At 42.2% G+C, this 14,329-nt stretch overlaps 1 protein-coding gene across 12 annotated transcripts in view; it reads left to right on the top strand.

The window, feature by feature from the left end:
• The window catches only part of LOC125900452 (ryanodine receptor 3-like), a 157,059-nt gene that overhangs the window by 133,175 nt on the left and 9,555 nt on the right, over positions 1-14,329 (top strand). For 7 of the 12 annotated variants that reach the window (XM_049595456.1, XM_049595447.1, XM_049595449.1 and 4 more), the window contains 16 exons: positions 434-451; positions 1,126-1,206; positions 2,759-2,847; positions 2,935-3,063; positions 3,191-3,295; positions 4,297-4,378; positions 5,516-6,828; positions 7,000-7,058; positions 9,684-9,858; positions 9,982-10,068; positions 10,158-10,355; positions 10,735-10,865; positions 10,949-10,991; positions 11,087-11,214; positions 11,324-11,384; positions 11,545-11,691. In XM_049595456.1, coding sequence (XP_049451413.1) covers positions 434-451; positions 1,126-1,206; positions 2,759-2,847; positions 2,935-3,063; positions 3,191-3,295; positions 4,297-4,378; positions 5,516-6,828; positions 7,000-7,058; positions 9,684-9,858; positions 9,982-10,068; positions 10,158-10,355; positions 10,735-10,865; positions 10,949-10,991; positions 11,087-11,214; positions 11,324-11,384; positions 11,545-11,691 — 2,846 coding nt within the window. The remainder of the gene's footprint in view (positions 1-433; positions 452-1,125; positions 1,207-2,758; positions 2,848-2,934; positions 3,064-3,190; positions 3,296-4,296; positions 4,379-5,515; positions 6,829-6,999; positions 7,059-9,683; positions 9,859-9,981; positions 10,069-10,157; positions 10,356-10,734; positions 10,866-10,948; positions 10,992-11,086; positions 11,215-11,323; positions 11,385-11,544; positions 11,692-14,329) is intronic. The other 5 variants (XM_049595457.1, XM_049595453.1, XM_049595452.1 and 2 more) reach the window with 1 other exon arrangement.

Raw genomic sequence — 14,329 nt, 5'->3', positions numbered from 1 at the left:
TTGTCTGCCACGTAAAAGCACTCACAGTCACGAGTACATCCACATGAAAACTGCACATTTAATCAGAGGTCTCTATTTGATCTGATGGGTTACATACAGTATATAAATTTATAAGTTTCTCTCATGCATACTCAGCTCATTCTCACCTCATAAGCTCAGGCATAAGTGATGGTAACTGTTAGTCTGTCTAACCTGTAGTCTAAACACCTGCCTAGCGAGCAGACTGTACTTTAAGACTTTGTCTAATTGTAACCGCATGTCTCTGTCGCCAATCAATGTGAGTATGTAAAGATATATATATCTATAGCGCTATCACTCTTTCTTGTTCCTACTTCTTCTGATTGAATATCAATGTCTTCTCCTTTGCTTATGTCTGCTTTTGTTTTGTTTGTTTGTTTTCTTCTGATCATGTTTTTTATCTCATCGGTCGCAGTCAACGTGAGTGAGCGGGGTAAATACATGGTTTAGATTCTACTCATTTTATGCAATGCTGACATCTTGATTGCTCTCCGATCAACGCCTTCCTCCCTCTCCTCATCCCCTTCCAGTCCTTCTCTACCCCCTGTCCCCTTCCCTCCTCCTCCTCCTCCTCTTCCCTTATCCTGAATGCAATACAACCTCCTTCTTTGTACCTTGGACTGAAGGAACGCATGCATGCTTCTTCTATGACATCTGGATAGATTGTTCAGTCCATGGTCAGGTGCCCTAAACTGACTCAAATCTCTCCACTTCTTCGTTTGTAAGAAGTCAGTGCTTGTCATTTGTGTGGGACCTTTTATTATTTTATTAATTTTGATGATACTAACCAGCGTGTACTAAGAAATAAATCTCCCGAAGCTTTGTCTGTAAGATGCAACAAAGCTTTGCTGGTGTTTAACAACAGAGCTCGGTTTTATCCCTATTATAAACCTTGTTTTAATTTGTGAGATGATGCACTATACCTCCTCTGTGTGTTCTGAACCTCTATTATAGTGCACATATTTTGATGCCGTTTGACAGCTAGACAGCAGCTTTATGAGGAAGTGAAAGCTATGCAAGCCCTTATGCCTGTACTGACATTAAAATGATGGGTCTCTGACCTTCTTATCACTGAAAGGGGCAGTTAATCTCATTTCCTGTCCTCAGGTTCCAAGGTACTGCAGAATGATGAGTTCACTAAGGATCTCTTTAGGTTTCTGCAGCTTCTCTGTGAGGGCCACAACAATGGTAGGTGGACACTTCTCCATAAACCAAACTTAAAGTGGCAATAGACAAGTTTTTTTGCTTTAACTAATCATTGTGAAATGTTGATTGCGCTGTAATGGCTACAGAATAATGACACCATCAGCATTTAGATTGCTTCTCTATAAGCCTTGCCTTCATTATACACTGGGTACAACCTTACGGGAAAATAAAAGCTCGATTTATGACACAAAGCAAGTGCATAAACCATAGCGCTTTTGTTTTCCCCAGTAGCTATCTGTAGCTATCCTCAGCTACCAAAGAGTATCAGTGTAAGTTCTTAGCAATTACTATCCCCTGTAAAGAAAAGTTAATGCGGAAAGTCTACTTGGCAAAAGAAAAAGAGCCTCGTTGCTAGGCTCTCAGGGAAACTGTCATCGATCCGGTGCTTTGTGACAATGGTGCCAACAATAATACCACGTGGAAACCATGTGTAGATTATGAGACAATGGGCCCCTGGGCACAGATGTGCAAAAGGCCTCACCGCCTTTTCTTCGTAGGAGCAAGACACACACATATTGTGGTGGATTCACGTCTGTTTGTAGTCGTTGTGCATCTTTTTCAGATTTTTTTTTTTCCGTCTCTGAGGTAATTTTCTGTCTTTACTGGTTGTTTTGTGTCACTTATAAGTCATTTTGTATCTCCTTGTCATTGTTCTTTGTCTCTTTTAGTCGTTTTGTGTGTTGAAGGTAATTCTGAGTCTCTTTGAGGCAATTTTGTGTCTCTTTGAGGTCTTTTTGTGCCTCTTTGTAGTACTTACTTGTCATTAAGGTCATTTTGTGTAATTTTTGGTGGCTTTTGTGTCTTTGTAGTTATTTTGTGCATCTTTGCTGTTCCTTTACACCACTTTGTGGTCTTTTTATGTCTCTTTTTGGTCATTTTGAGTCTCTTCCTGGTAGGTCCATGTTAATTTGAGTGACATTTGAAGACCAGGGTTGTTTTGTGACTACTTGTAATTGTTCTTTGTCTCTTTGGGGTTGTTTTGTGTCTCTATGTAGTCATTTTGTTTTTGTTTTTTTGTTGTTGTTTATTTTTTTGTCTCTTTGAGGTCATGTTTTGTTTTTTGGGATTTTTTTGGTTGTTTTGTGTGTGTGTGTGTGTGTGTGTGTGTGTGTTTTGTAGTTATCATGTTTCTCCTTATGATTGTTTCATTTTAATTTAGTGTCTCATTGAGGTAATTTTGTGTCTTTTTTGGTGGTTTTGTTTCTCTTTGTAGTCATTTTGTTTCTAATTGATTAAGTTTTGTGTCTCTTTTGAGTCTCTTTTGAGTCTCTTTGTAGTCATTACATGTTTATTTGAGTGAGATTTTGCAGGTGAAGGCCAGGGGGGCCCCGGACAGTTTGGCCCCCTGGGCCTGTGTCCAATAGGCCTGTTTATTAATCCACCATGTTGCAAATGTCAAGGGGGGAAAAGTTGAAAAGTTGTCTTTTTCCACTTAAAAATAAGCTGCATGTCACTGTTTTAGATGTTTGGTGTTGGGAATGTACTCAACTACAACCAGTTATTTTTTCCATCTTATTTTTCTTGTCTCTTTTAGATTTTCAGAACTTCCTGAGGACTCAGACAGGAAACACAACTACAGTCAACATCATCATTAGTACTGTAGACTACTTACTAAGACTCCAGGTGGGATGTTATTACAATCAGATATAGCCGAAACAATCATTACTGCTCTTTAATGTGCTAAATAATTTTTATTCTGTCTTCTTTTAGGAATCAATCAGTGATTTCTACTGGTACTACTCTGGTAAAGATATTATAGATGAGGCAGGTCAAAGAAACTTTTCCAAAGCGCTGGCAGTGGCCAAGCAGGTCTTCAACTCTTTAACTGAGTATATACAGGTACCATATCACAACATACTGCACCACAACATGCACTAATTAAAAACCTGAGCTTAAAAGACTGATTATAATGCTTTGAATAATAATCTCTCCTCTCTCTGTACCTACCCGATGCTGTGTGCACCAGGGTCCGTGTATTGGGAACCAGCAGAGTCTGGCTCACAGCAGGCTGTGGGACGCAGTGGTGGGCTTCTTACATGTTTTTGCCAACATGCAGATGAAGTTATCTCAGGTTTGTACGTTTGTCTGCAATAAAGTGGTGATGCTGCTGTGTTTTGGAACAGAACTTGGTACTTGTACTCAGATATTTCTATTTTAAGCTACCTTTGAAGCTACCAGGAGGAAATATTGTCCTTTTTAATCCGCTTCATGAACTTGACAGCTACTAATATAGTTATAGATTAAGATTTTACACATAAAATATCTGATAATTTTATAAAATATGATGCAGTATTTTAGATTACAGTGCTTGTCATTGGAAAAAGTAAGTAAAATTGGCTCTACTGGATCAACTACTAGATTACATTTCTGAAAAAGATGACATTTTTTTGCCTTTATTGGGCAGGTTTACTGTATAGATATAGAAAAGGATTACAGAGTGGTAGTACTGCTACTTGAGTAAAAATCAGAGTAATTTATCCACCAGTTTTAGGTGTTATCAGGCTCCTTTAAAATATCTGTGGCCACTAGAGGTCTCTCCAAGCTCAGGAATAACCTCAGGCTACTGCACTACAATTACATTTGTCATTCCACTCAGCTATATGATGTATGACTCCATCAAATCCATAATATTTCCTTCCTGCCCAATAACCAAGGAATGGGATGAAATTCAGCCATTTAACCTTATCTCATGGTCATGAGAAAGGACAGTAGAAGCCTATATGAGGGAGAGCACAGGTGGACGGGTTTGGATTTAGCACATCAAAGTACGCCTCAGATTTATGGCATGCTGAATACAGACTCCATAGAGACCCTAAATGAGTCAGACTGACCTAGCCATCTGCTCTTAGACAGTAAAATAACATTAACCCTGGTGTTGATGGATGGATGTTACATAGAAGGCCCTTCTGGGCCCCGGCAGGGCCATCGTGGGTCCTAACAATCTAAGGCAGCCTTGATCTCTCAGGGATATTAGACAGCATGGCCATACTCTAACAGGCAGGCCATCAGTAGTCTGTGTGATATAGTGCTGTGTGAGTCACAAGGTTTCCTTTTTTCGTCTTCTCCTCACAGGACTCCAGTCAGATTGAATTATTGAAGGAGCTGCTGGACCTGCAGAAGGACATGATCGTCATGATGCTCTCTCTTCTCGAAGGTTTACTTTTGATGATTCATCATATTAGTTTGCAGGATAGCATAGGATAGGATTGTGTCTTTTATGACTTTCATTGAACAGCTTTGCTTAAAGGTTCAGTTTGTAAGAGAGGGGGATATATTGGCTGAAATGGAATGTAATATAGTAAGTATGTTTTATTTAGTGTATAATCACCTGAAAATAAGAATTGTTGTGTTTTTGTTACTTTAGAATGAGCTGTTTATATCTACACAGGGGGCTGGTTCTCGTCACAGAATCCGCCATATTGCACCACCAGAGTAGCCCAGAACAGAAAACAAAACACTGACTCTGGATAGGGCCAGTCATGTTTTCAGCCATCATAGATGAGCCAAACAGCCTTGGAAAACCGATTAAATAGTGTTTTAACTGGTTTAAATCATCAGTTTTCTCGATAAGTATGACACTTAAGGCTTAATTTCTCCTTAGCTGAGGGACTTACACAGTTGCACTGAATCCCCGAAAAGGTTCCTTAGTTAAGGAAAAACGTTAACTCATTCACTGCAGCAGTAGAAGTTTCCATGGAGATTGTTTGCCTTGACTCACACTTGTGATGCCTATTATCCTCTCACAAAATTGGCATATAGTTAGACTATGAAAAAATGGCAGAAAGACAAGACAAGAAAACCATCGTGGTCAGGGGAGGAAAAGATTACACTGTTGGAGGAATACAATCATAGAAAGCACAAACTACAAAGTAAATTTGATCCCCAATTTCCAGAAAACAGATTGTAGGAAGAAATTGCAATGAAAATTAATTCAGTCAAATCTTTAGTTCTTCTGGTCGCAGAACACTCTTCTCTTAGTTTGTTTTTCATTTATCACCATAAACTGGGTCATGTTGCAATTAAGATACAGTCCGAGGTATCTTAAGTTTTTTGGAAGAGACCTCTTTGGATAATTCAGTTTGCGCTGAAACCCTCCTGAACAATGAACACTGAAGGAATTCTAACCAGGAGCTCGCTTGGCACACGGGAGAAGCTTCAGCTTGTTGCCATCTGCAGTCTTCACCACTAGATGCCACTATGTCCTAGACACTGCTCCTTGAATCTGCCTGAGTGTTGCTTGTTATTATTTGTACTGACCTTTGCTTTGGTCTCTTCCTCTGTTTCTTCACAGGTAACGTTGTCAATGGCACTATTGGCAAACAAATGGTGGACACCTTGGTGGAATCTTCCAGCAACGTGGAGATGATCCTAAAATTTTTTGACATGTTCCTCAAGTTAAAGGACCTGACTACCTCGGACAGCTTTAAGGAGTATGACCCCGAAAGTAAAGGGGTCATCTCAAAGAAAGATTTCCAGAAGTCTATGGAGAACCAGAAACAGTATTCCCAGTCTGAGATCGAGTTTCTTCTCTCGTGTGCGGAGGCCGACGAGAACGACATGTTCAACTACGAGCAGTTTGTGGAGAGATTTCATGAACCCGCCAAGGACATTGGCTTTAATGTAGCTGTGTTGCTGACTAACCTCTCCGAGCATATGCCTCACGATGCTCGCCTCTCAACCTTCCTCGATCTGGCTGAGAGTGTCCTCAGCTACTTTGAGCCTTACTTGGGTCGTATTGAAATCATGGGTGGAGCCAAGCGCATTGAGAGAGTTTACTTTGAGATCACTGAGTCGAGTCGCACCCAGTGGGAAAAGCCTCAAGTGAAAGAGTCAAAGCGGCAGTTTATCTTCGATGTCGTCAACGAAGGCGGGGAGAGTGAGAAGATGGAACTGTTTGTCAACTTCTGTGAAGATACCATCTTTGAGATGCAGCTAGCCTCTCAGATTTCCGAGCCAGACCCAGTGGAGCGTCCAGAGGAAGATGAGGACGACAACCAGAGTGTGGTGGAACACCAGGAGGAGGAAGACGAGGAGAGTGTGATGCTGGAGTCTTCTTCGGCTTTTACAGTCGCCTGCATCTCCATGAAAAAGAGTCTCTGCCACTTCCGCCAGCTGCTCACTCTAAAAAGCATGAGGCGGCAGTACAGAAAATTCAGGAAGATGAGCATTAAGGAGATGGTGCGAGGCTTCTTCTCTTTCTTCTGGATGATCATCACAGGACTCTTTCACTTTGTCTACAGCCTAATTTGGGGTTTCTTCCACATCTTGTGGACCACTATGTTCGGGGGCGGCCTCGTTGAAGGGGCCAAGAACATGAAGGTGACGGACATTTTAGGAAACATGCCAGACCCCACTCAGTTTGGGATCCACGGGGACGTGTTAGAGATGGAGAAAATGGAGGCGAGTGAAGCGTCAGCGTTGGCGGAGATGGGTCAGATGGCTCAGGGAGAGGCAGGAGAGGCAGACCTGATGGCTGAGTTGCTGAACATACAGCCAAAGAAAGAGGGAAAGCACGGGACCGAGCCAGGTTTGGGGGATGTGTCTGAGGTGGTGGTGGGAGATGCTCCATCCATAGCAAGCGCTGTCAAGCAGAAGAAGGCACAGGTCAGTACTCATTATAAAGCCAATTTAGTTAGAGTACTTCTACTCCTAATCATGTCTAAACTGACAGACTCTAGAGACACTACAACATTAGAACTGACGTGTCTTGAAACACATTTGTTGTTATATTTGAACAAACTGTTTAAGTGACTGATGCTCATGTGTTTGTTATAGTTGGCTGCAAAGAAGAGGGCTGTAAATGGAGACTACAAATCTGATTCAGAAAAAGGAGAGTGAGTGTTTTTTTCATTAATTATCCTCAGAAGAGTTGCAACTGATATGTTTTTAATGTCATTTATATCTTAAAGCATTTTCTGATGGTGCAGAGTGTTTCACTGTCTGCAACAGTGTCTGCTTTATAGTTCCTGTAGTGAAACATTTTCAGATTTTCAAAGGAGCATCAAGTATGAAAAATATCAGATATTTAACAGGATTTAAGTTAAAGAGAAAGTTTGGTATTTTTCCATCTGGAACTTATTTTCTGTTTTTATGTCTAAGTGACTAATGGAACAACAATTTCTGAAATGTGTCCAGAATTAAGCGAGAGCGCTACAGCTGGCAGCTGCAAAACAGGTTGCAATGTTACCACTGAGGGCCTGTTTACACTAAAAGTGGTTGTTTTTGTCACTGACAGGATCAGATTATTATCCTGAGTGTCTGACAACTTATGGAAAAGATCCCTGCAGAGATAAACATTTTTTTTAAAGTAAGATCCTTTTTGTTTAAGGCAAGTCAAATCAGATTTATTTATAGAGCACATTTAAAATCAATAAATGTTATCCAAAGTGCTCCACAGGGAAATAAAAAAAAACACAGGAATGATTAAATAAAAACAGTCCTAAACCAGAAACAGCAGTTTAACCAGAAACAACCCCAAAAACGCTATTGCTAAACCCACCAGCTTCCATTTAAATAAACTTTTATTTTGTCTGCGTGAAACACATCATTTAAAATCAATGAAAGCAAGAGAAAAAAAACAAGAACACAAAAAACACCTCTCAAAAACTATCTTGGTTCATCTCTTTACCATTCCAACAATCAACAACTCTGGAATATGCATATGAAATATGCTGGCTCTATACAATAAAATTACTGTTTAATTAAATGGAATCTGGTGACTATGGACATAGAAATGTCAGGGTTTTTTCTGGTTAAACAAAAAGGTTTTTACTCTTTAACAAAAATGTTTTTGTCTGTAAAGTCCTTTCTATAAGTTGTCACACACTTTATCTGATCCCGGCAGTGTCAAAAACAAGCACTTTTAGTGGACGTAAACTGACGGTGGTTGTATGCCCTTAATGGTTACATTGCAGCTTGTTTTGCACCTGCAGCACCCTCACTCAATACCAAATTTCAGACATAAAAACAGAAAATAACATTTGGGTTACAAAATACTGAACTTAACCTTTAACTCCTGACGGGATGTGAATGTGGATGAGTTCCAAGGGTCGACTCTGGGGCTGAATCCAAATGTCCACCCTGTGGACTTGCGGACTGAGCCCTCGCGGACTTCAGTTGTATAATGTGACATGTTCACTGTCATCACATTAAGTCTGCGAGGCACAGACTGCTGCTGATAGACAGGCCTCAAGTCTGTTTAACTCGTTGTCATGGAAACGTTTAAGCAGCAACTAGTCATGTACACAATGATCTCTGTCATATTCTGTCTGCTCATCTGTCCCTGCAGATAACAAGATATAAATCCCATGTAAAGGCTTTTTGTGACTGAACAAAATGATATTCATACATCTCTATATAACAGTCTTCACATGTTCAAAAGCAGAAATGTTTGTAAACAGGACCGGACTATGACTAAATAAACTGGGTATTACTTAGATTGGAAGACCTCCTTTTGCTGTTTTTCAGCCAATTTTCTAGCTTATATATTTGGCATTACACTGCGCAGTCTGTTAGGCTGCAATGATAAAATGCATTTTCATTTCCTCTTCAGCCTATACATGAACATATTTCTGTGTCATGATATGACTGAATATTATTTCTGGTCTACATGACTGAAGTAGTGTTTTAATGGGCTACAACAGTCTCGCTCACCAGACCTTTCTCAAGAAAAGAAAGGTCTGGCTGGGCCGACTCTCACTTTAAGATTGGAGAAAAAAACGCCCCGGCTGCTTGTATTTCTTTTAACCAATCACAATCGTTCTGGGCGGTGCCACAGCAACGGTGCGCTTGCAAAAATATTGCCGGGGGGAAACAGGTTTTGGTGTAACACACCCACAAAAATATTGCCTACAGGACACGAACCATGGCAGAAAAATGGCTACATCGATCAAAGACCAAACTTCGCAAAGATCAAACACCGCAAAAGTTAGTAAAGGACGTGTTGAAAGGTTGAAAACTGCGACACAACCGGAGGTGGTAGGGTGGGACTTCAGCGGGTGGCTCGTTCCGCCCAATGAGAAGCTGATCTCTGCAGCAAACTTCCGCCCACTCAGACTAGGGCTACAATAACTGTAGACTATTGGGGAAAAAACTACATCACCCTTGTTTTGCAATGAATTGTGGGCACTGAAATTAGTGATGTCCGGTGAAGTGGAAGTCTGCTGACAGTTCACTTGAGGCCCCTTGTGGACTAGTGAATTGTGGATTTGGACAGCCCTCCCAGACTTCTTGAGAACACGCCTGCAAAGTCTACATGTCTGCAAGTTTGGGAAGTCCGGACATTTGGATTCAGCCTGGGTATACTGTGCCTGTCTGGTTTTATTCTTCTCATAGGTCACATATGCATATGTGTGTGTGTGTGTGTGTGTGTGTGTGTGTGTGTGTGTGTGTGTGTGTGTATCTGTGACCTTGCATCAGCATGTATCTGTCTGCCACTAACAGAGACATTATCATTGCAGTTCAGAAGATGGCGAGAAGAAGGACCATGACAAGGCCAAAGACGAAGCCCCTCCAGAGCCTTCAGTGGAGGAGAAGAAAGCCCCAAAGAAGAGGCTCGGCCAGAAGAAAGAACCACCGGAGGCCTTCATGGCCAGCTTCTTCGCTGGCTTGGAAGTCTACCAGACTAAGATGCTGGTCAGATATTTCCCTCGCACCTGTCTTATAAAAATAACACCAGAACTATTAGCTTAAGCGTGTTGAGAGTAAAAATGAGCTTGTTGCATACATACAGTTTACACAGGAATTATTATTTTGCAGAATTACCTGGCCAGAAACTTCTACAACCTCCGTTTCCTGGCACTTTTTGTTGCCTTTGCTATCAACTTCATTCTGCTCTTCTACAAAGTAAGCTTGAAATTAAGGTGTCATAATATGTACAGTACAAGGACAGAATATGCTTTGGTAAACACTTTTAAATGTCGCGTTGTTTTCAGGTGACAGGTGATTACTCAGACGATGAAGACCCCTGGGATGGCCGAGGCAGAACAGGGGAGGAGGAGGAAGATGAGGGTGCCCTTGAGTATTTCGTCCTGCAGGAGAGCACAGGTTACATGGCGCCAACGCTCCGCTGTCTGGCTATACTGCACACAATCATATCGTTCCTGTGTGTAGTGGGATACTACTATCTAAAGGTACAGTAACAACATAAAAACAGACCTACTGTGTTTGTTCTGCTACTTCCTGTTCGGGCCTGGGGTTTGGTTTTTTTACCTAACGAGGCATGAACACAACACATAGGCTATTTCAGGCTGCAAATATTCATGTAGCCTAGATAAGCCTTACCTTTTGGAGGTTCAAAACTACCAAAAACCATGCAGGGATATTGATGGTATAGGACTAAAAAGGCTGCCTGTTGAGTTCAGGTCATGCTGGGTTACTACTCTCTCAGACTCGGGTCGGGTTTGGTCAGAAATACGCGTCTCAAGCCTCACTCTAATGTTGACATCAATCACCGTATGTTATTTCCTTAATTGCACTAATAATGCAGCCAAATTTCCCTTCATGTCCAAGGTGCCCCTCGTGGTATTCAAACGTGAGAAGGAGATAGCCAGGAAGTTAGAGTTTGCTGGCCTTTACATCACGGAGCAGCCATCGGATGATGACATCAAAGGACAGTGGGACAGACTGGTCATCAATACTCCGTGAGTCAACGACAGTACAGCTCTGAGTCGGAATCTTTTATAACCAAAAGATTAACGCTGATTTCTTTCTCTGTTTTTACCAGTTCCTTCCCCAACAACTACTGGGATAAATTTGTCAAACGCAAAGTAAGTGTAACTTTTGTGTTATCTGTTATGCAAACACACCATGAAACCATTCTGATTATACTTGCTTATGTACTTCTGTTTGCTGCTGTTTGTAGGTGATCAAAAAGTATGGAGATCTGTATGGAGCTGAGAGGATAGCAGAGCTGTTGGGGTTGGACAAGAGTGCCCTGGATTTCAACCCTACAGAGGAAACTGTTGCCAAGGAGGCTTCTCTGGTGTCATGGTGAGAGATCAGACAGATAAAGAGAAGTCAGGCTAAAACAGCTTTGAGCAAAAACAGAGGTCAAATAGAAAATATGGGGCGCTCATATCAACCTTTCTTTTTTTGTCAGGTTAAGCTCAATCGACACAAAGTACCACATCTGGAAAATGGGAGTGGTGTTTACAGACAATGTGAGTCTGAGTACAGTTTGGGATGATTAATGGCTGTGCTTTGTGGTTTTAATGCATGGCAGTCAATGATATGATGGATGGCTGGATGGATGGGTTGATTGATGATGTTATGACAGGACAGATGGATCCTGATCATTGTCTCATTTTGTTTCTTCACAAGTCCTTCCTGTATCTAGTGTGGTACACCACCATGTCCATCTTGGGCCACTACAACAACTTCTTCTTTGCTGCTCATCTGCTGGACATCGCTATGGGATTCAAGACCCTCCGCACCATCCTCTCCTCTGTCACACATAATGGCAAACAGGTGAGGATGAGGAGGATGCAGGTCTTCTTTCAAGCAGCAGGGGTCACTGCAGAGTTAGTGGTCAGGGTTGGGCTGTAACCACCGCCTGGTTATTCCCTGATGTGCAACCACAAGCCACTCTTACCACAGATTCTGTATTCCTGTCCCACTGATGGTATTTTGGATAATACTGGTGTCAAGTCTGTTGTCAGCACCGTCAGTTAAGGCAGAATGAATGTATGATGTTTCAGTTTGCTTTAGATGGCAACACAAACAGTCTGTTATTATCTATTATCTATTGCTTGATTTTTTAACATTCATTCATTCATTCATTCATCTTCTAACCGCTTCATCCTCTTGAGGGTCGCGGGGGGGCTGGAGCCTATCCCAGCTACATCGGGCGAGAGGCAGGGTACACCCTGGACAGGTCACCAGACTATCGCAGGGCTGACACATAGAGACAGACAACCATTCACGCTCACATTCACACCTACGGACAATTTAGAGTCTCCAATTAACCTAGTCCCCAATCTGCATGTCTTTGGACTGTGGGAGGAAGCCGGAGTGCCCGGAGAGAACCCACGCTGACACGGGGAGAACATGCAAACTCCACACAGAAGGGCTCCCACGCCCGGGATCGAACCGGCAACCCTCTTGCTGTGAGGCGAGAGTGCTAACCACCACACCACCGTGCCGCCCTGATTTTTTAACAGATTATTTAAAAAGAACAAAGGAACAAAACAGAATTGTATAAGATGCAGGATTTTGTGTATTTTGTTCGTCTAACTTAAAGCAGCTTGAAGCATTTTTTTGACACCAGAGTACAGAAAGACTGAGGCAAAATTGGGCAGTCAAGCCTTGATATTATGGATAGATTACTGAATCGGCCTACCGGGCACAGGCCCAGGGGCCCAAAGTGTCAGGGGGTCCCCCTGGCCTTCACCTGCAAAATGTCACTCAAATTAACATGCACCAACCAGGAAGAGACTCGCAGTGACTACAAAGAGACACAAAAAGACCACAAAGTGATGCAAAGGAACTGCAAAGAGGCACAAAATAAATTTAAAGAGACAAAAACTACCACAAATTACACAAAATGACCTTAAAGAGACAAATGATAACTACAAACAGACACAAAATGACAACAAAGAGACACAAAATGTCTAAAAAGACATAAAATAACTACAAACAGACACAAAACAACAAGGAAACAAAATGATCACACAAACTTACGATAAGAGACACAAAACCACAAATAGATCCTAAGGTATCCAAAACAACAGAAATAAATAGGCAAATCCACCACAAAGTCTGTTCGTCAACACTTAAATTAACTGGTTAATAGGTTAATTTTGCTACTCTTAAGTTTACTGCACTGCGCACCACCTAGGTCTGGTAGAACCTAGCTAGTGTTAGCAGCACTGCTCATTCTACCATTTTGGCTAGTAACGCCATCCTAACCCAAGAGTTTTGCTGTAGAGACATTGTGCTCACCCCCTGGTCTCCCCCCAGCTCACCCCAATGAGTTAGAGGCTCAATTTTGTACTGTAAACCCCCCTTAAGCAGTGTCGACTATACCACCAACTTAGCGGTGTCAGCACAGCTAGTGGTGCTAACATAGCAAACAATTCTAATAGGATTTTACAGTTTAAAATGAGGCTGTTTACTCACCGGGGTGACCTTGGGGGAGACCCAAGGGTGGGCACAGTGTCTCTACAGCAAAACTCTTGGGTTAGGATGGCGTTACTAGTCAAAATGGTAGAATGAGCAGTGCTAGCTGCTAGCTAACGTTAGCTCCCCGTAACCCTGGTGGTGCCCAGAGTGGCCAAGAAAACAGGGGAGGCTGGAGGTTAGACAATGGGCGTGTTTCCACATGTTAACGTGGCTGGCCAGCTGTCTGTCAGCAAAGACAACAGAAACCAAAGTGAGTGAGAGGCTCACTTTCGGGCCTTTGAACACCCTTAATACTGCTGTTAGCAGTGTCAGCACATTTAGTGGTGCTAACATTGTAAACAATGTTTAAAGGGTTTTGCGGTTCAAAAATGAGGCAGCTTACTAACTGGGGCGGCCAGGGGGGAGACCGGAGGGTGGACACAATGTTTCTGCAGGAACGCGTTTCGCCACAGTGACAGCATTACCAGCTTTAATCACGGAGTTATTGGTGTTGCTAGCCAGCTAGCTAATGTTAGCTCCCTCACGACCCAGATAGTGCGCAGTGCAGAGCAGCCGAGAAACCAGTGGATACTGGAGTGTGGGCGGTGGGCTTGTTTCCAAATGTTAACGTGGCTGGCCCGTGGTCTGTCAGCAAAGACAACAGAAAACGAAAGGCGAGGCATTTACATTACAAACATTTAAAATTTCACCACCTCTAATTTGACAGTGCTCACTTTGAAATACAGTGCTAAAGCTCACTGAGTCAAAGGCCAAAAGGAAAGGCCTCTGGTACTTTATGTCTTTTTTTCTTCTTAAAAACGAACTGCTTAGTACTGGTTAATGGGTGTCTGCTTTTTGAAAGCAAAATTAACCAAAACTGACATCCCCAGTCTGCTCCCATGTACAATAGGAGGGGTGGTGGGGCCTCATGCATATCTGTGCCCAGGGGCCTATTGTCTCATAATCCCTCCATGCTTGATATGCTGTTTGCTTATCAAGTGGTTTT

The sequence above is a fragment of the Epinephelus fuscoguttatus genome, linkage group LG14 (assembly GCF_011397635.1).
Source record: "Epinephelus fuscoguttatus linkage group LG14, E.fuscoguttatus.final_Chr_v1".
In the NCBI taxonomy this organism is placed as follows: domain Eukaryota; kingdom Metazoa; phylum Chordata; class Actinopteri; order Perciformes; family Serranidae; genus Epinephelus; species Epinephelus fuscoguttatus.
Note: the sequence above shows the minus strand (reverse complement) of the source record. Positions and strands in the feature narration are given on the sequence as shown.